The following is a 22,641-nucleotide window of genomic DNA, read 5'->3' on the forward strand; positions in this document are numbered from 1 at the left end:
AGAGGGCAACTAACTCAGCATATACTGGGAATCACAGCTGAGACCATCCAAAATGCTGCCTTGGTTTCTGTCTCATAAATTCAGCAGGTGACCTTTCTGATAATTTTTTTTTCTGGTGATTCACCAAAGTCAGGTATTGATCATGATTCTGGAACATAATTTTGATCAAACATTTAATTCAGAAACTGCAGATCCCAAAAGCAGATTGCATATAGTACCATTTTGTGTTTTCAATTGTGGTGCGTTGTGGTGCACCAAGCAGACACAAAACACAGAAAAGACTACTACAGGCTTTAATCCACTTAAACTCAGTTGTACACCAGTAGTCGTCTCGATAGTTCCATGTATGACTGGCCTGAGAGGGGCTGGCTCAAATCTATATACAGGTCGGTGATTGACAGCCGGCTAGGTGGAGTCAGCCTCACAGGTGGTCTTCCTGCAGTAGGCTGGTGGACATGCGGCCCAGTGTTGTGGTTGTATCACCACACAATCATCATTTCCACCGATTCTGTCCTTGTAGATCTCTGAGAAGAGCAGGGTATTACAAAGGCCTCAATTATTTTTCGCAAAGGAAAGATGATGGTTTTGAGAGTGGACTTATTTCCTTCCCCACAGAATTTATTTTGTCCATAGAGTAACTAAATATTTTTGTTATCTCCTTAATGATCTTCCAATACACCTTCATCTCTTGACATTTAGATCTATGATTTAAAGCAGGCACAATGCGCTAACCCAGGACCCCTTATCCTACAGTCCAGCAATCTATGTGCTATAACTAATCATCCTTGGAATATATTTGGATTTCTGAATGAGATCTTGTATACAGGAACAGTCAAGTCCTGCTATATCTTTCTAAATCACCATTTAGGACTCAATTGGAAAACTGCTCTGGTTTCCTCCCATCCTTCAATAATGTATGAGGATGGTAGGTTAATGGGTGTATTTGGGCTACACAGACTTGTTGGCTAGAAGGGCCTGTTACCCTGAATAATGTCTAAACTTAAAAAAAAACCCAATAATTTAAAATAAAAGTAGCTTTCTTCTGATGTGAGGGTTTCTGATTTTTTTTCACAATACTAGGGTATGTAAGGTGGCTGGTAAACCAGTTCCTCTCTTTGAAATACATGCATCCTCCACTGATTTATGTCAGTTTCAGAGCATTATTAGTGCCAGACAACTTAGACCTGGCCAGGAGGTGTGTCTTGTGACAGAGTATATAGATATGTTTTTGGGAGATAAATTGGGAAAGGTTTGTGAGAGTAGGTTACATACAAACACTTTAAAACAGATCTTATTTGAAATACTGGAGCTCTCCCCCATGCTAGACATATTGGCTCCACAGCTTTTGCAAGAGCTTTGAAGAGTGCTCAAGAGACTTCACTAATGGATTGTTGTTTTCAAAAGGCAACAGATGAAAGATCTTGTTGGAGCCACAGATTGTCTGGAAGATAACTTGTTCTTCTAAGAGGGTCATGTGGTTTTGCAAGCAGAGAGAGTCAAATGGGTTTTCTCTCAGTGAGAGAGAGAGAGAGAGAGATCACTTCTACTGTGTTACAACCAGTAACATTAGCTGGGACTGGAACAGGACAAGCTGGCAAGATTGAGGAAAGGCCCACTTGGAAGATGGCCTGGTCAAAGCCCTTGTGGTTCATGCAAGAGGAGAGGACTGGCTGTCTAATGTTTCACTTGGAATAAGAGAAACGAAAAAAGAACTCTGTGGTGACCTGAAAGAAAGAGGATATCATCTGGAGAACCCTGATGGGGCAAGTTTTGTCAGCAAAACACTGAAGTGGCTGATGGAAGTACATCAGTTGTGGAAGTACATCTCTCTCTGAAAACTGACAAGAACCTTCTTGAGTGGTAACCATTTACCTTTCATGCACCAAAGCTTGGTGAACTTTATCAATGTTAAATTCTGTGCACAGTATAAGAATTGCCTGAAACCCCTGAACTTGAAGTGAGAAGTGAGATTAGACTGTGAACCAAAGAACCTTTCTGAACTTGCACACACATTACATACACATGCACTTAGAATTAGAAGGGGGTTAAGTTAGGTTAGTTAAGTTAAAGTGTGATTCTGCTTTGATGTTTAAAGATATTTAAAGCAACTTTTGTGTAAGTATCCATTTGTCTTGGTGAATATCTATTGCTGCTGGGTTTCGGGGTCCTCTGGGCTCATAACAGTCTTGAAAAATGTGTGAATAACTTGAGGAGGTGAAAGAACTGAAGGAAATCATTGAAGAAGATCAATTTTAAAAAAACCACAATGTCATGGTTCATTTTAATGATGCACTGTTTCTGTCTAAACATGCAATATTTTGTTAGTTTAAAGCCAGAGGGCGTTGGATCCACTGGAATGAAGCAATCAGAAATATTAACTTGGGAGATAAGTTAACGAAAGTCCAGGACATCATTGTCCCCACAATGGATACAGTCAGATACACCTACTTGTTGGACTTCTGCATTACACATGGAAAGTAAGGTTTTTTTTAAATAAACCTTAGCGGTTGACACTTATGAACAAATAATGTAAATAAGCTATTTTGATTTTACAAATCAGGATGCAGATGCACATAAAGGATGTTGATCAGTGCTCTGTCCATTGCTAGCAATTTTTTTTAGCAGTCTATGTCTTTAAGGTAACTGTGTCTAAATTCAAAAAAAGAACACTTCTTGACCCATGCTAATCTGCTTCCTTTCCCATTTGTGTCTTATTCTTCCCCTATGCCACCCAACTACAATTACCTAACTCATCTCAAATCAGAGTTCCAAACAGATTAATTAGGAAAAATCCCCAAACTCTGTGCTAGTCCTTGTTATTACTGATGAGCTCCAGGCTAAGTTGGTGATGGAGCCTTATACCTGACGCATCATAAGGACTATTTGGTGCATCACTGTTGCCCATCTGGGCTTAAAACTACTAACAGAAATATTGTTCTGAACTGTAGATTCTGCCAAATTGTAGAGGAATGAAATATTGGCATCCATTCTGAAAATCACAATAAAAATTATATAAAACACTAACATCCTTGTATACATTTTCGTCAAATCATTTCAGTGCGACCTCAGTATTGATTTTTGACAATGTAAAGGATATGAGAATAAATTAATGAAAATGTCATGCTTAGCTCAGTTACACAAGAGTGAATAGTCATGAACCCAAGGATGGCATTTTCATGCCTTCCAACTCGATCACCTTTTCCAAGGCATCAGCTGAGTGATATCATTGACATTCACTGTTTAGATGGGGTAGCACCAGCAGAAGATGCTTCAGCCCCTCACCAGCTGGAAATTTCATAATCTCCCAAATCCTCCCTCATACAATATGTATGGGGTGTTCAGGTTGGGTGTTTGTAACCAGAGGACATGTAATTTATTTTTTCAAAACAGCATTCAAGGCTGGTAAATTTTTTTAAAGTTTTATTATTTTTTAACATGAATTCTGCAATTGAAAGTTAAGGCCATTATTATTGTCATATCACTATTTTACCAAGATATGCAGCCTTGAATAACTGGAAAACATTATCAATTCATGGAGTATAGTAGGCATTCAATCAAATTATTAATTTATTCCATAGTGTTTCTTTGAGGAATGGTTAATACAAGTTGAAATATAACTGATTTTAAACAATTTATAAAGCAAGTTCTTTTTTAAATCCATGCAGACCGTTACTATTTGTGGGCCATACCGGCACTGGAAAATCACTGTATGTTCAAGATAAATTGATGAACAATTTAGATAAAGAACTTTACGTACCATTTTTTATCAACTTTTCTGCAAGAACTAGTGCCAATCAAATCCAGGTAAATGTCATTTATCACTTTTAAAAGTTGTTCTAAGTCTCTGGCTCAGATAGAACAAAGGATTGTTGGGATTCTTGCTCCTTCCCACTGGACAACAACCCCATGTGCGAACGTATGATCAAGCAGAATTTGCCTTGGAGATGCACCATCCACATTTGAATAGTCACTGACTTGTGCTACTGCCAAAGTCCAAACAAGATATGAGGGGGAAATATTACTGGGAAAATAAAAGACAAGTAATAAGCTTGTTGTCACTTTAAATATCAAAATTAATTTTCTTTGGAGAATAGTGGTTCAATATTACACAGTATGATTAACAAAAACTAATTCAGAATGTCAGATTTGAGTCGATGTAAATATTTGACTTTCTCTTCCATTTTAAATTCCTCATCATAACTTTGGATAATTAAAGTAACATCTTAAGTCCCTTTCACACTTGTAAGTGATCCCAGGAATTAACGGCCAATCGGCCTCTAGTGTGAAAACAAAATCAGCTCAACGCTGGCATCAGATGATGTCATTTCACACCAGGGATTGACGGCCTCAACGCTAATACAATCCCCGGTGTCTGCAAACACCGGTGTTACAATCAGGCAAGTGTGAAATGGGCAATTGCATTGTGGGATTGAAATGACCCAAGTTTTTGCATGAATGCAGGAAAGTGAAGGAAGAAAAGATTAAAATGAAGGTATAAACTTTGCCATGGGAAAGTCACAGCAGGAGGGAGAGAGAGGAAATAAATAGCAATAGTGAACAATTTTCAAACAGCGTGGGAAAGTTGGTAGCGCTAAAGCGCACAATTTATAAAGACCGTGGGAAAAAACAATGGCGGATCTGACATCTCAGAATGTTGTGTGGCAGAGAAACCCCTCCATGAGTGCTCCGTGCATGCAGCCTTGCACTCAGCCCTTTCTCTGCCACATGGAATTCTGGGAGGGAAGGTGTGCCATCACTTTCCCCCCCCCCCCCACAGTATTTATAAATTGTTTGTGGTCGTGCCACCAACTTTCCCATGCTATATAAATTGTGTGCTATAGCACTACAAATGTTTCCACACAGTATAAATGGTGTCCTATAGCACTACAAACTTTCCCACACTGTGTAAATTGTGTGCTAATGTGCTACCAACTTTCCTACCCTGTTTAAAAATTGTCCACTTTTGCTATTTATTGCTTGCACTTTCCTACGGTCCGTTATGAAGGTTTATATAGTCGGCACAACAACAGTGGGGCTGAAGGGCTCATACTGTGGTGTGCATTAAAGCTTAATTAAGTTATAATTGGAGAGCTCGTGTTATATGGCGAGCTCTCCACTGGCCACCGAGACAGAGGTGCACCAAAGAAGAGGTACAAGGACTGCTTAAAGAAATCTCTTGGTGCCTGCCACATTGACCACCGTCAGTGGGCTGATATCGCCTCCAACTGTGCATCTTGGCGCCTCACAGTTCGGCGGGCTGCAACCTCTTTTGAAGAAGACCGCAGAGCCCACCTCACTGACAAAAGACAAAGGAGGAAAAACCCAACACCCAACCCACCAATTTTCCCTTGCAACCGCTGCAACCGTGCCTGCCTGTCCCGCATTGGATGTCAGTCACCAACGACCCTGCAGCAGACGTGGACATACCCCTCCATAAATCTTCGTCCGCGAAGCCAAGCCAAAGAAAGAAGAAGAAGAAGAATGTTATAATTAATTTTGTTCAAATGTAAGATCATAATACATTGATCAGGATTTAGGGTAGGTCCACCATCTCTCGGTGCATCATGACATGAAGGTAGAACAATTCTAACCCTGGGGATGGCTCCTTGCAAGTGTGAAAGCAATTCGAAGTGGTCAAGTGTGAAAAGCTAAACCCCATTCCTATCCCAGGACACTGAACGACCAATTCAGTGGGGCACAAGTGTGAAGGGGGCTTTAGTGATCCAGTTGGATGTACACTTTGCCTTTCGTGAGGCTATAAATGTATGCAAATTATTTTCTCCTATTGGAATTGGAATATCACATGTGTAATCATTCCGCATGGCTTCTGTATATTTCCTATTCCCCACTGCCTTCTTTTGTTACAAAGTACATAAAACCTGGACCAGCATTCTGGAGGCATACATTCAAATCCCAACTTTATCTGTGATAACAAGCAGGTATAGTATCCATGAAATTATCTAGTTGTAAATTCTCTATGCAAAAAAAAATGTGACTCCCAACCCATAGCAAGATCGTGGGTTATGAATTAGCCTTTGAACTGGTTTCTTTGCAAGGTGCTATTTGCAACTAAAATTTCCGTTCACTGTGGGTACTGACAGGTGAACTGCAGGAGTTCAAGTAGATAACTCAACATCTCTTGCTTAAAGGCAAATAAAGATGAATTAATAAATCATGCCTTGCCAGTAGTGGCCATATCCTATTCATGGATAAAGACTTCCACAGCCTGACACACAGCAAGTAACCTGCACAAATCATAGGATTCTACATCATTGAATAATGTGTTGTTACTAATACAAGATGTACAAATTTGGAAGTTTAGAATTGATCAATGAGTTGTTAATTTATGCTCGTAATTCAGATTGCTCATGAGAAAATTACATGAGTATTAATTACATTTTGCTTCATTTTGGAATTAAAATGTTTTGTGATTGATGAAAGTAAAGCACTAAGTAAAAGATTGTGAAGAAATTAGAATTATTCAAAAAATAATAAACTGTTGTGGCGGCCCCTTGCAGTCCCCACGGGGCCTCACAAAATGAAGGAAGAACGCTATGATCCAGCAGGCAGCACGAGGCCCACAGCGCTGCCCTCCAATTGGCCTAACTGGCCTATAAAGGAAAGCGTATCACAAATGCGCCAATCAGTGCTGAGAGGGCTTTGACCACACCCTGTCATCTTGAGAATAAAAGCAAGGCTGTGAGCCCAATAAAGCTCAGTGTTAACTACACTCAACTGGGGGTTGTGTTGTTCTTTCTGGGAACAGCATGTTCTTTCTGAGCTAATCTGCATACAGCTATAACCTCTCCGCAGAGCCATAACTTTTAGCAATCAGCTACACTATGACAATCTGGAATAACTTTTTTTTTGGAAAAATACTAAATAATTAATACCTAGTTGGGTAGTTATATGGGAATCTTCAGTACTTTCTGGTTGACTCCCCTCACTCTCTCCCCTACTTCACAAATATCTTAGAACCATAGAACACTACAGCACAGAAACAGGCCCCCTCGACCCTTCTAGTCTGTGCTGAACCATTTATTTTTGTCTAGTCCCACTGATCTGCACCCAGTCCATAGCCCTCCATACCTCTCTCATCCATGTACCTGTCCAAATTCTTATTAAATGTTAAAATTGAGCCTGCATTCACCACCTCAGCTGGCAGCTTGTTCCACACTCCCATCGCTCTCTATATGAAGAAGATCCCCCTCACATTCTCCCTAAACTTTTCTCCTTTCGCTCTTAATGCATGTCCTCTGGTTTGTAGCTCACCTGTCCTCAGTGGAAAAAACCTGTCTACATTTACTCTGTCTATCTCCCTCATAATTTTAAATACCTCTATCAAATCTCCCCTCATCCTTCTATGCTCCAGAGAATAAAGTCCTTACCTGTTTAACCTTTCCCTGTAACTCAGTTCCTGAAGTATGGGCAACATCATAGTAAATTTTCTCTGCACTCCTTCTATCTTGTAGGCTAGTCGCTCGGCACCTGCTCCAATCGTGTTGCAGCCACCATACTCTGGTAGTGGTCTGTGCATGCATGGGCTCCAGATTGGCAGGCTGGAGTTCAACGAAGTACATGCGCAATATGGCCACCATGTACAGAGCTCCCATTTTCTTGTTAATAGCTATTGTTTTAACCTCTCTTCTCGAGTTTGTCATTACTACCACATCAACAAACATGGCGTCAGAAGTGGGATGGCGGGCATCCCGAGTTTGAGGCTTCCCGGTCAACTTGCAAGTGAGGAATCAGCACCACGTTACAGCAGTTGCCAAGGTGAATGGATTCAGATGACCCGACACACTCATCCGCGAGGATAACATTGCCGAGAACTGGCATTTTTTCGAACAAGAGTATGATTATTTTATCATGGCGGTGCATGATGACAAGCCTGCCCACACCAGAGCATACATTTTATAAAATTTGGTGGGTCCGGAAGCCATAGGGAGGGAGAGATCATTTGTTTATGCAAGTGAAGTGAGTGAGGGGGAGCTGATTCTCAGTCCAGGAGAATCAAGAGAGGACCCTGAGTGCTTTAAAAAGAAATTTAGAGAAATATCATGATGGAAATGCACAGATTTAATACAAGAGATCAAATCTGGCGAATCGATCAATTCATATGTCAGCAATAAAGATCTGCAACTTTGGAACGTTCTGTGAGGAATTAATTAGAGACAGGCTGGTCTGTGGGATTTATAATGACAGCATGAGGAAGATCCTTCTGCGCGTCAGTGACTTAATGCTAGCGAAGACCATCTCTACCTGTCTAACTTATGAAATGACTGAGGAGAATAGCAAGAAGTTAGTCTCTCCACAGTAGCCTACCATGACCTTAATGCAGTCCAGACAGGATCTGCAAAGAAACAATGTCTGGAGACCAGGAGTATGTTATGTATAGGGGATTTGATAGAAGTATTTAAGATTATGAAAGGGATAGACAGAATGGATGTGGATAGACTATTTCCGTTAAGAGGAGGAAAGATTAAAACAAGAGGACATGAGTTAAGAATTAAGGGGCAGAGGTTTAGAGGTAACATGAGGGGGAACTTCTTTACTCAGAGAGTGGTAGCCGTGTGGAATGATCTTCCGGGAGAAATAGTGGCGGCGGAGTCAATTGTATTATTTAAGAAAAGGTTGGACAGGTATATGGATGAGAAGAAGATGGAGGGTTATAGGCATTGTGCAGGGAGGTGGGACTAGAAAGGGGTGTTTGGTTCGGTGCGGACTAGAAGGGCCTAATGGCCTGTTTCCGTGCTGTAATTGTTATGTATGTTATGTAAGAGCCAGCCAGACCAAACCACATCATTGTCCATTACAAAGTGCAGCAATTGCTGAGGTGACCATGCAGCAAGAAAGGAAATGTCCAGTTTTTAGCCAGCAGGGTCGAGCCTGCAGAAAGTGGAACCATTTTAAAAGATGCTGCAGATCCAGACGGCAGATCAATACTAGGTCCAGGCCTAGAAGGACAATTGACCAACTAGAGTCTGAGCAGGATGGAAGCAACGCAGAAGAAACATATTTTGTTGATGGGCTGACATTGCAGATGGCAGTGGACTCAATGGAGACATGGATTAGGGGAAACAATGAAGCTTTCGTAATCATAAAGGTCAACAGAAAAGCAGTAGAAATGAAGGTTGACAGAAGTCAAGTGCAACGTCATGGGTCAGAGAAGACGTTCAGTTGACTAAGAAAAGGGGAACAGATCCTGCCATGCATTATCAACAAGTCTAGTGACGTACGGGGGAAGCAAGATCAAAACCATTGGCGTGGTGAAGCTGCTGTGCTACCCACAAGGACAGTTACATTTACAGATGTTCTTCATTGTCCTTGAGGATGTTCTGCCTCTGCTTGGCCTAAGTGCATGTATGGACATGGGACTTGCCTTGTTTAGTAGAGAAATTCACCAAGTCATCCCCTCTGAAGATGAATTGTTGCATAAAATTTTCTTGGAATACAGTGATCTCTTCTCAGATGAGCTTGGGATGCTGCCAGTAATGTATTCCATGAGGCTTGACCCGGAAGTCAGACCTGTGGTTCATCTGGCGCATCGTATACCTGTGGTCATGAAGGACAAAGTCAAGGCTGAGCTGGACAGAATGCAGGAGTTGGATGTGATTACTCCAGTTTCAAAGGTGAGGAAATGGGTGTCCTCCATCAACAAGAAGGACGGGCAAGAAATCCAGATATGCATTAACCCACGGGACCTTAATTCAGCCCCTGAAGAGACCATACCATTTGATGCATGCTGTGGGAGAGATTGCTGCACAAATGGCTGGCGCAACTGTAGTCTCAGTCCTAGATGCCGAGAACTCCCTTTGGCAGATCACGCTTGACCATAAATCATCTTTACTGACCACATTCAGCACTTTTTTCTGTCAGTACAGATTTCTGTGGATGCTGTTTGGAATTGATTTGGCCAATGAAATGTTCCAGAGACCCATAGAACAGATTTTTACTGGGTACCCCTGTGCCATCATAGTCAATGACATACTTGTGGACAGCAAGAACGTAGAGGAACATGATGCCAATTTAAAGTGCTTGACCATGCCAGAAGGATGAATCTGAGGCTCAATCCCTCAAGTGCAGGTTCTGGCTGAACAGGTCAGCTACATTGGCCATGTTTTTACTAGCAAAGGCCTGAAAGTGGATCCCTTGAAAATGAAGACAATCAGTGAGATGCCGGTGCCAGGGGACGTTGCAGCCCTACAGAGGTTTCTTGGTATGGTTAATTACCTGAGCAAGTTCACCCCAAATTCAAGTGAACTCATGGCTCCATTGAGACAGCTTACGCATAAAGCCGTGGAGTGGACTTGGCACAGGCAGCAAAAGAATGCTTTCAATGCTTTAAAGAAGCATGTGTCTTGCCCACCAGTTTTGTTGTATTATGACATCCGAAAGCTAGTAATGCCGACCTCTGACTCCTCGCAGTATGGGCCCAGTCCGATATGCTTGCAAGATGGAAAGCCAGTGGCCTGTGCTTCAGGTCACTCACTGATACAGAGACCCAGTACACAAATCCAAAAAGAATTGTTGGCGGTGGTTTTTGCCTGTTCCAAGTTTAATGACTACATCTATGGTAAGCCAGTGACCACAGAGACCGATCACCAACCCTTGGTCATAATATTGAAGAAGCTCAGAGAGGTTACAGAGGATGATGCTCAGGCTTCATAAATATAACATCATCCTGGTATACAAGTGGGGAAAAGAGATGCACCTAGCCTCCAGAGACTCCACTGTCCAACAGATTGAGGAGGAAGACAATTTTGACGTAATGACAGTCACTCGCATATCCTCGTCTCGCCTGGAAGAGCTAAGGAGACGCACGGCAGAGGACGCTACTTTAAAGACCCTTGGCACTTTAATCAAGGGTGGTTGGCCAAACAAGCAGCGCAGTTTGCCACCTGCAGTCCTCCTCTACTTCCTGTTCCATGATGAGCTGCTCTTCGAGGAAGGGATCATAATGAAAGGCCAGAGATCTGTGATACCCAACTCGTTGCCTAAGACATGTGTCAAAATCCTGCAGAGGGTGTTCGGCTGCAGAGGCAACAAAATGGAGGGCGGGGAACATAGTTTTTTGGTCTGGGATAACCAAGAACATTGACCAAGAGGTGCAAGCTTGCTCAGTGCGCAGCAGCACTAAGCCACACCAGCAGAAAGAACCATTGCAGCTTCATCCGGTTCCAAACTTAACTTGGTCAACTGTGGCAACTGACATTTTCGAGTGGAGATGTCAGCGATTTCTAGTGTTAGTTGATTTGTATTCAGGGTGGTATGAAAAAGACCTGTTACGTGAATCTACTTACACAACTGTCATCACCAAGTTGAAAAGGCACTTCTCAGTGCATGCAACACCACACACCCTATTATCAGGTAACAAGTCAAAAATTTAAGGACCTTGAAGCAGAGTGGGACTTCACTCACATCACCAGCACCCCTGAATATCCACAGTTTAATGGGTTGGCTGAGAGAGCTGTAAGAAGTGCAAAACAGCTCATGGAAAAGTCCTACAGGGAGAAAACAGACGTAGAGGTACACAATCCATTATCAGGAACCCTTGGGGGACAGTGTATTCCGAATTTCGGATTCTTCCGGATTTCAGAACAAAAGCCAGCTGCCCCAATTTAAGCCCACCTGAATTGTGCTGCTGTGTCCACCCCCTTCCATTCGCGCTGGCATCTCTCTCCCCTCGCCCATCCAAATTGCGCTGCTGTCTCTCTCCGCCCCCCGGCCGCCCATGTCGCGCTGCTATCTCTCCCCTGCCCGCTCGAGTCGTGCTGCCGTCTCTCTCCCCCCGCCTGCTCGATTCGCGTTGCCATCTCTCTCCCCCATTCCCCACCCAACCTAGTTGCGCTGCTGTCCCCTCTCTCTCTCTCTCTCTCCCTCCCTCTACTGTACCAGCACCAGGAAAAAATGCTGATTTTTGGAGCTTTCTGTATTTTAGATGTCTGGATAAAGGATTGTGTACCTGTATTCCTCAATCTGCTTAACCTGAGTAACATCCTTCGTGACACCACACTTGGGTCTCCAGCGCAGAGACTGATGTCAAGACAGATACGCATGACCTTACCTGTGGCAAGGAAGCTTCTAGAGTCCCAAATGAGAAATTCATAGGAGATCAAGGTCCAGCTGTTGAGCAAAAGACTGTCACAGGAGAGCTACGACAAAGCAAACCAGCGCTTGAGCCTTTGTCAGAGGGACCAAGTCATCAGGGTGCAAATTCTGCAGGGCTATGACTAGACTGGCGTGGTAGAGGAAAGCTGCCAGGAGCCGAGGTCATACCTGGTCCGATCAGAAGGGAAAGTGTACAGGAGAAACTGCCGACACATCTGTAAGGGGGCCAGTCCCAGTCCCAGTTTTTTTCAAAATTTTTGTTATTTACTGCCACAATAAAATTACTTATTCAATAAAAGGATACGGAACTACATGGCAATCAGGTATTCGGCCATTAATGAATTCAGCAGCGACTTCTGCTTTTGGCCTTCCTACATCTTTCGGTCTAATAAAAATTGTCTGTTCAGTTAGAAACATCTATTGTATCTATATCAATGACATCAATTTGTCTGAAGCCCATTAGAGCCAGATTTTTAAGGAGCTCACATCCTAAACCTCCTGCACCAATAACTAGAACTTTGCAGGTCTCGAGCAGAAATTGGAGTGATTCAGTACTTGGTTCAAAATCAGGGTGTATGAAAGGTCCTGAACGCTCAAGGAACTTCTTCACATGATTCCAGCAACCTTTCCAGTGTCCCTATCCCCACCATCAACAGCCATTTTGTCAGTGTGCTCTTCTACTTTCCTTCTTTTCTTCTCCAGCTCCACTACATCTGCCATATTTTCCCTCGGGGGCCAGTCCCAGTTCAGCGCAATCCTGATGAGACTGTGTACCCGAATACGGGACTTGAGCCTAAAGATGGTGGTACTCGCGCAGTAGCCACACCTGAGATAATGGACAGTGCACATTCTCAGGGTGAGGTACCACAGAGGGCTACCCCCACAGAGGGCTATTACAGGACACGCTCTGGCTGCATCTGTAAACTGTTTCCCAAATTCAAAGACTGATCCACGTCAGTTGTGTTCGTTGTGTAATGTTAACTTGCACATTCTGTTATGTTGGGGGTTACTAAAGAAAGGGGATGTAAACCAGTCACTCACCACTGGCTGCACTCATGTTGCAGCCACCGTACTCGCGGTAGCGGTCTGTGCATGCGTGAGCTCTGGATTGACCGGCTGGAGTTCAGGCACAGTATAGCCACCACGTACAGAGCTCCCACTTGCTTGTAAATAGTAGTAAATTGTTAATGTTATAACCTCTCCTCTCGAGCAGTGTTGTTACTACCACATCGACAAACATATCTTATTGCTATTTTCCTGTAGTTAGGTGACCCAAACTGCACACAGTACTCCAAATTTGGCCTTACCGATGTCATTTTCAACTTTATCATAACATCCCAAGTCTAAAACTCAATACTTTGATTTATGAAGGCCAATATGCCAAATGCTCTCTTTGCAACCCTATCCACCTGTGATACCACTTTCAGCGAATTATACCTCTGTATTCCCAGGTCTCGCTGATTTATCGCTCTCCTCAGTGCCCTACCATTCACTGTGTCCATCCTTTCTTGGTTTGTCCTTCCATTATTTTGTTCTCCTTGTTATCTCCTTGTTGCCATTAAACTTGCATGTGGTAAATTATAACTGGGGAATAAGTGATATAGTGTAAAAATAAATAAAATGTTGGGGAATAAAACTGCTCAATCTCAAAAGTAAAAGTCGGCAATTCATAAAGATTTCAAAAAATAGAGAATTTAATTTTTACATTTTCTTATTTTTCTCTTTGTTTTGTCATCCAATTCACCTTTCTTCCCAGAATTTTCGCTATTTCGTCCTCCTTCCTTAAAATTTATAAATCATTAGTCTCGCGTTAACTTTGGTTTCAAATTCCCCAGAGTTCCAGTCACCTGATGATCTTTTTCCTTTCCCTTTTCCTACAAGCTTTAGTACATTTAAGAAAAGGACAAGTATTCCTTGGCACTTGAGTCAATGAATCTGAAACTTGAACTACCCAATGCAATAGCTTTTAACCTGCATTTGCTCCATGTTGTTTCTGTGACTGGTCCAGTTGAATTTATGGTGAATAGTAAATCTCAGGATGGAGGGACTTTGTATTAATAATACCCTGAACAATTAAGTTGTGATGTTTTCTTTGAGACTGAGATTTTAGCAGCATATCTAGTGTCAGCCCAAAACCAGATATTTTGGTAAAGCTTGTTGGCATTAAATTGTTTCACTATCAAAGAAATTCCAAACAAAGTTCAGCTCTGGAGTTGGGACAACCAGAATCAAGAAGCTATGAAATTATGCTCTACAATACTTACACTTTGATTGTGAGAATATAAAATTATAATGAATATTAATTGATTTTAAATTCTATTATATAGAATATTATCATGTCCCGGCTGGATAAAAGGAGAAAGGGAGTTTATGGACCTCCAATGGGAAAGAAATGTGTGATCTTTATCGATGATATGAATATGCCAGCACTGGAAATATATGGTGCTCAGCCTCCAGTTGAACTCCTCAGGCAGTTCTTTGACCATGGAAACTGGTAACTCGACAGTTTGAACCAAGAGCTGAACATTTAACCCTTTCTGATCTGTGCAGAAGTATTTAGGTTGCATTCTGCCTGGGACGATGATGGATTCACTCATTAAATAGTAACTTTAAATGAACGTGTCAGCAGACAGTGCTTACAGACAGGCCCAGCAAAAAAACCAAGTATCTCTTACCCTTTCCTATTAATTGGTGATCTTTTACTTTTCATTAATCAAATTTCCAGTACAAACTAGAAGCACAAAATGAAAGTTTTGGTCTTTTTTTTTGACAGAAACAAGTAACTGGAATGTGTTTATCTTTCTATGAAAATAAATTGTTAAAATCAGCAATATTCTTTTTGATAGTTGATCCTTAGAAATTGTCATTTTAGAAGGTTTTTAAAAATCAAGATTTCTGCATTTGTTCAGTGAAATGTGACATTGTTGCTAAAAAGAGAGACTTCTATAAATATGCAAATTTTTAAATTATTCAATTGAAACCCAATTTGTAAATGATTAACTAGTTGCTTCTAAATCTCAAGAATCATCTATTCAATACCCATTTGTATGGCAGAATATTTCTGAACAGAATACGTTTTTAAATTTTTTTTTTATTTTTCACACTATGAACCATATTAATCAAAATACACACAAACATTTCCCTCTTGAATATACACAGTGTCATTTTCTCCCCCTTTTTCCCCCCTCCCTTCCCTCCCACCCCCCTCCAAACCCATTAAACATTCAACCTATACAATACAATAAACCCATTAAACAATGTCATCACACAATGAAAATAAACAAGAAAATTGTATCATCTACTTTTACACACTGGGTCAGTTCATTTAATCTTCTTCTCATTCTATCATTTTAGGGTAGAGCCCTCTCTGTTCTGTTCCATGTACGGTTCCCAAATTTGTTTGAATAATGTGACTTTATTTTTTAAATTATATGTTATTTTTTCCAATGGAATACATTTATTCATTTCCATGTACCATTGCTGTACTCTCAGGCTCTCTTCTGATTTCCATGTTGACATTATACATTTTTTTGCTACAGCTAAGGCTATCATAATAAATCTTTTTTGCACTTCTTCCCAAAATTTTTTCACTTTCTCACATGCCCAGATTGCATGTACTGTTGTTCCCGTTTCCTTCTTACAGCAAAAACATCTATCTGATAATGTTAGATCCCATTTATTTAACTTTTAGGATATGATATATAGCCTGTGTAACCAATTATATTGTATCACGTGTAACCTCATATTTATTATATTTCTCATGGTTCCGGAGAATAGCTTTTCCCATATTTCATTTTTTATCTTTATGTTTAGATCTTGTTCCCACTTTTGTTTCGGTTCATAGCATATTTCATCATTTTCTTTCTCTTGCAGCTTGATGTACATGTTTGTTATAAATCTTTTAATTATCATTGTGTCTGTAATCACATATTCAAAGCTGAATCCCTTTCACAATAGAGAACCTTTCCTTTAGAGAATAGGAGAGAAAAGGAATTAAAAGAATAGAAAATTGTTTTCTGGGAAATAATTTATTAACATTTGAACAATTGAAGTACAAGTATGGAATAACTCATGGTACAATGTTTGCATACCATCAACTGAAAACCTACTTAAAGGACAAATTGGGAAGCCGACTGAGATTAACAGAATGCAAGTTGAATCTTGATATTCATCCACATAAATTCTGGCAACATTGTCCGCAAAATTTACACAATCAGCTGGGTTTCAGATTTCAGAGTTCAGTTCAATGCTACGTTTCTGTGTGTAGACAGTTGTACAATATTTAGTATGTAGGCTGTGTACAGAATGATGCTCGTTATTCACTATCCATTTCTGACCATGACTAAAGCCCGCCAGTATGTTTCACTCTTCAATGTCTCCTTAGTCCAGTGGCAATTGGGCAAGGACACAAATACTGTCATTGAGTCATTAGCCCCTTTCACACTTGCAAGTGATCCCAGGAATTAACTGCTAATCGACCTTTAAACCGCCTAGTGTGAAAGCAAAAACAGCTCAGTGCTGGCATCAGATTACATTATCTCACGCCAGGGATTGATGGCCTCGACCCCTAGTACAATGCCCGGCGTCTGCAGATGATGGCGTTGTAATCAGGCAAATGTGAAAAAGGCAATTGCCCTGTGGGATTGAAATGACCCAAGTTTTTGCGAGTGCAGGAGCGTGAAGGAAGAAAAGATTAAAATGAAGGTATATACTTTGCTATGGGAAGTCACAGTGGGGGAGGGGGGTGAGGAGAGAGAGAGAGAGAGGGGAAATAAATAGCAATAGTAGACAATTTTTAAACAGTGTGGGAAAATTGGTAGCGCTATAGCGCACAATTTATAAAGACCATTGTGGGGGGTGGGGGGGTAGAGTAATGGTGGACCTGACTTCCCAGATGCTGTTTGGCAGAGAAACCCCTCTCTGAATGCTCCATGTATGCAGCCAGGCATACAACCCTTTCTCTGCCGCATGGAATTCTGGGAGGTCAGGTCTTTCATCGTTTTTTTCCCACCGTATTTATAAATTGTGCGTAAAGTGCTCCAACTTTCCCACGCTGTTTAAATTGTACATTATAGTGCTACAAACTTTCCCACACTATATAAATTGAGCATGAAAGTGCGACCAACTTTCCCACCCTGTTCAAAAAATTGTCCGCTATTGCTATTTATTGCTAGCACTTTCCCACTGTCACTTATAAAGGTTTATATGGATTGGCACATAACAACGGGGGCTGAAGGGTTCATACTGTGCTGTACATAAAGCTTAACATAAAGCTTAATTATGTTATAATTAGGCATGATTAATTTTGTTCAAATGTAAGATTATAATTCATTGATCAGGATTTAGGGCAGGTCCACCATCACTCAATGCATCATAACATCACCGGTAGAAGGTAGAACAGTTTTAACCCCAGGGATGCTCCTTGCAAGTGTGAAAGCGTTCAGTATCCCAGTTAGGAGTGGTCAAGTGTGAAAAGCCAAACTCCCATTCCTATCCCAGAACTCTGAACGGATCAATTTAGTGGGATTCAAGTGTGAAAGGGGCTATTGAGTTGTACAGCCTAGAAGCTCACCACATCCAGGTTGCCCATCTATACTAATCCCACTTTCCTGGACTAGATCTATATCTTGCCTCTTTAAGTGCCTGTCTAAATGAACCTTCAACACAGTAATTTTATCACACTTCATGACCTCCTCTGGCAGCAAATTCTAGAAGTACCCAGTATTTTTTGTGTAAATACTCCTCTCAAATCCCTTAAAGAAACTTATTCCTTTCACCTTTAACCTATGTCCTCTTATTTGTAATATCCCTACCATGGGTCAAAGATTATGACTACCCTATCAATGCCTCATAATGTTATATACGGGTACCTTTTTTAGATAACCCCAAGTCTCTTTCACTCCAGGTAAAATAAATCCAAGCTATCCAATTTCTCTTGGTGAATCCCATCTGCATACTCTCCAGTGCAACCATATCCTCCCATCATGTGGTGACCAGAACTGCACACAATACTACATCAACAGTCTAACAAGTCTTCTGTAAAATTGTAACAGAGCATCCCAAGTATGATATGTGGCTTCTTCAGCACCCTGTTTACCTGTATTGTAACTTTCAAGGAACTAGGGATGGAAACCCATCTCTGCATTTATCAAGATACCTTAACATTTACTGTACACGTTCAACCTTATACTAGTTGGGATTAAATTCCTTCTGCCAACATCCGATTCACTTTCCTTCTGATTCTATGTCCTGGTCTAGCCTGTAACTGCCTTTCTTGCTTTCCACAATATTACCAACTTCATAGCATATGCACATTTGCTAATCATGCTTCCTATATTCACATCCAAGTCATTGTTCTACATCACAAATAACAAGGGTCCTGGCACTGATCCCTTCAGTACTCGCCCACTTAGATCAAAGAAATATCTTTCTACAATTACCCTTTACTTCCTATCAAATGAAGAATAAAGATGACAGATAACTGTGAGCTAAGGATCGTTTCTACAGACTGAGAATTCTAAGATGGATGTGATTAAGCACTTTTTCCTGGTTGTTTAAATGTATGATGTATATTTTCATTAACATCTCTCAAAATTAACTAAAAGTATTTTGCATTGCTCAGAAAACAAAAACTATTTGAATTGCGTGTCTCTGAAGGATTATTTCCCAAGTCTGATGCGCATTTTTTTTAATGTGTACCAGGTATGATCTGAAAGACACATCTAAGATTACCCTGGTTGACATACATCTTGTTTCAGCCATGGGCCCACCAGGAGGTGGTCGAAACCCAGTAACTCCTAGATTCCTTCGTCATTTCAACATTTGCACCATTAATATATTTAGCGATGAAACTATGGTCCGGATTTTCTCGAACATCGTAGCTTTCTACCTCCGGAACAATGAATTTCCGACAGATTTTTTTACGGTTGGAAATCAGATTGTTCAAGCCACACTTGAGGTGAGCACTTTCTCAATAATATTATGTACCCACAAGTTTCTCATGACAGAGGTGACAACATTTTGATTACTGCAATTGTAGCTTGGTTCTTGGGTGTTTGCCATGTTTTGGAATATATCCTGAAGTTGCACACCTCTCTGTTAGAGGACAGATTAATTGCACCATTTCTGAGAAGAAAACTAGAGTTAAGAACATGATTTATATACATGATATTTTAACTTTCCAATTTTGTTTTCTTTCTATTTTTCTTCAGGTGTACAAAAAAGCTATTGAAAATCTGCTTCCTACACCTGCAAAGTCCCATTACACCTTTAACTTGCGGGATTTCTCACGAGTTATCCAAGGCTGTTTGCTAATTAAGAAAGAAGCAGTTGAAAATAAGCGTGTTTTAGTTCGTCTGTTTGTGCATGAGGTCTTCCGTGTATTTTATGATCGCTTGGTGGATGATCAGGATCGTGTCTGGCTATTTAATCTGATGAAGAACATCGTGAAAGATCATTTCAGGGAGAGTTTTGATTCTTTATTCGAGCATTTGGCACATGGCGGTGAACACGTGAGTCGGAGTTTGTGATGATTTTAAAAGTTAGGTAGTCTGCTCAACACAAATGTCATTGAGGCAGATTTCCTCAATAAAACTGACTAGATTTGCTGTGGAATTGAAAGCATTTACTTGACAGTTTCTGGCAGATATCTTGTCATTAAACAATCATTTACCCTGGATGTTCTTTCTCTCCCTAATAAGTTTTAAATTTGCTTTCTTTGGTGGAACTGAAATTACCAGACTCGGTGCAGTCATTGAACTATATGATTTTATTTCTCTGATTGATTATCAGTGACTCCAGAGACTATGGAAAGACTGATTACTTTCGTGGAATATATATTTTTTTAAAAACACCTCTTGGGGTATTGCACCAGGATGTTTTGTTTTTCTGTGTTCTTTAGTGGCAATGAGAGTAACTCCTTCATGAAATTAACGCTTGAGTTCAGCGGTTCATGAAATAAATTTGGTATTATTTCCCCATACCATCACATAAAGTAGCCACGTAATGTTCGTTGGGCTTCAAGATCAAACATTTGAGTGTAAATATTCTATATCCATAAACTGCACGTAACACTAGACAAATATTTTCACCAGCTGTTTGAGCTATTGGAACGGTTTCACAAGAAAAGTCTAATAAGAGGTTAAATTAGCAATAGTTTTGAAAGAGTAAATTTATCAAAGAATTTTCCTTCTGGCTCAGAGAGGATCTTCCATTGAGCACAGTGAAAACAGAAATGTTTCTCTGCAATGACATTCAAAAGTAGATGAAATGCAAGCAAAGAAAATGGGGCAATTGCATTAATTTTAGATTATTTCTATAAAGAGCTGTCATAGAAATAATTGGGCTGAGGAGAATCTTTCTGAACTGATGGTTTATTTTGAATGGCAATTTTGCAAATACTTTTATCGTAGGTGACCGAAGAAGATATGAGAAGCCTATTGTTTGGTGATTACATGAATCCTGATTTGGAAGGAGATGAGCGCTTATACTCAGAGATTCCCTCAGTTAAAGGGTTCAATGATGTGGTGGAGGTGTGCCTTGATGAGTATAATCAGACTCATAAAACACAGATGAAGCTAGTTATATTCAGGTACTTTGTGAATTATTTTCCTCTATATTTACCTCTATATCTTTTGGGGAAGTCTGGGGCAACTTGACTTTTGATTTTACTTTCTGTTTCTATAAAAGGAACATCTCATAACCACAGTGTTTTTAATTGATTGAGCATTAGAAATTGAAAGACTGCTTCAGTGGCAATTTGCAGATGAGCATGGAAATTTTGGATATAGATAGAATTTTTTAAATTCAAATGAGAGCAAAATTGGTACAATGAACAAACTTCTAAAAGTCTGTTTGACAATCAACTCTATACATGATTCTGCAGAAGATCATAAAATCTTATAAAATCTGGAAAAATAAAACAATGTCTCACCCAATATAAGGATTAGGATACCAGATGTACAAGATTTAACCAGTTTCTGCAGGGGTAGTTCATACCATATTCTTACTGATTCCTGTATGATATGCAAGTCCAGGTATAATTTTGACTACTCCAAGCTAGGCCATTTCACTTTCAGAAAAGAATGTTTTTAATTTTCTTGGCAACCTGCGGAGTCAAAATGTGCACTGCATGCTGGGTTGACAACACTTGATGGTCTCTATGTATAGACTAATCTAATAAGTATGATACAACAGCTACATTGTGGTTAACATACTGAAGTTCTACCCAGAGCCCTGACCCATGGATCTGGAGATTTGAGTCCAAATTAAAAAAACGCTAATTAAATAATTCTAGAATATAAAGCTGATGTTGGTACTGGTGATTGTGAAACTTCATGAGTTTTGTTTTTAAAAAAAAAACCATCTGGTTCACTTATCCAGTCTGACCTATATGTGACTCCAGCCCTCTCAACACGTCTGAGTCCTAACTATCTTCTCAGATCAAGGGCAATAAAAAAGGCAAGGTGTGTGTCTGATAATAATATCACATGAACAGCTAAATTTAAAAAAAAGACTTGAAACAAATTTCAGTATATGCTATGATTTACATGATCAGATTCTTAATTTTTAAAAAAATTGTCACTACAGAATTTTAATTAATTTGGATATAGATAGAATTTTTTAAATTCAAATGAGAGCAAAATTGGTACAATGAACAAACTTCTAAAAGTCTGTTTGACAATCAACTCTATACATGATTCTGCAGAAGATCATAAAATCCAGAAAAATAAAACTTGAACCAGTTGAATTTAAGTTGGCTGGTTAATTCATATTTGTGACTTGCAAGTTAATGTTGTAATTGTGGTGCACTGTCGTGACAGTAAACAGACACAAGATTCAAAGACTGAACAACCGGCTTTATTCAACTTAAAGTCTCTGCTGTAGCGAGCTGTGCTCTGCTCCCAAGTGAGTGACCTCGAGAGGGGCCTGATGTGGCTTATATCCCAGGTGGATGATAGGCAGCCGGCCGAGTGGGATTTGGTCCATTCAGTTGACTGATTGTCAGCCGGCCAGGTGTTTGTCTAACTTCCAATGATCTTCCTGCAGGTACAGTGGTTATCCCTTGCAGTAGGCTAGTGGTGTATCACCACAGTATCATTTAAATGCAAACAATGAGAAGCTGGATGATCAGGCAGCATTGGTGTTAAAAGTCGTTTAATATTTTATGACTGGACCATTATCGAGACATTTATATGCATAGATATTGGACCTGTTAAATCCCTCCATTGTTTGCTCTAGGTTTCAGTATCCGCAGCTTTTGTATTTCTCTTTTGCTATATCCTTTAATATTAGCAGTACATTGTTAAGTGAAAGCTGCTTGCTAAAGTAGTATATAAATGCATAATGAAATTTGCTAACAAAAGCTTTAAGATCATAGGACCCTTAAGACAGGTGTTTTCCAAATAGAAATTCACATTAGAACAATTGGAATAACCACCACCTTGTCTTTCCATTGTTTTTTTTTTTTTTTTTTTTTTTTTTTTTAAATTTTTTATTTTTCACACCATAAATCACAATAGCCATGATATA

The 22,641-nt window shown here is 40.1% G+C and overlaps 1 protein-coding gene across 4 annotated transcripts in view; it reads left to right on the forward strand.

The window, feature by feature from the left end:
* Window positions 1-22,641, forward strand: part of dnah12 (dynein, axonemal, heavy chain 12) — a 230,102-nt gene that overhangs the window by 133,299 nt on the left and 74,162 nt on the right. For all 4 annotated transcript variants that reach the window (XM_069939623.1, XM_069939622.1, XM_069939624.1 and 1 more), the window contains 6 exons: window positions 2,326-2,477; window positions 3,666-3,804; window positions 14,439-14,605; window positions 18,814-19,069; window positions 19,323-19,622; window positions 20,523-20,701. In XM_069939623.1, coding sequence (XP_069795724.1) covers window positions 2,326-2,477; window positions 3,666-3,804; window positions 14,439-14,605; window positions 18,814-19,069; window positions 19,323-19,622; window positions 20,523-20,701 — 1,193 coding nt within the window. The remainder of the gene's footprint in view (window positions 1-2,325; window positions 2,478-3,665; window positions 3,805-14,438; window positions 14,606-18,813; window positions 19,070-19,322; window positions 19,623-20,522; window positions 20,702-22,641) is intronic.

The sequence above is a fragment of the Narcine bancroftii genome, chromosome 5 (assembly GCF_036971445.1).
Source record: "Narcine bancroftii isolate sNarBan1 chromosome 5, sNarBan1.hap1, whole genome shotgun sequence".
Classification (NCBI taxonomy): Eukaryota; Metazoa; Chordata; class Chondrichthyes; order Torpediniformes; family Narcinidae; genus Narcine; species Narcine bancroftii.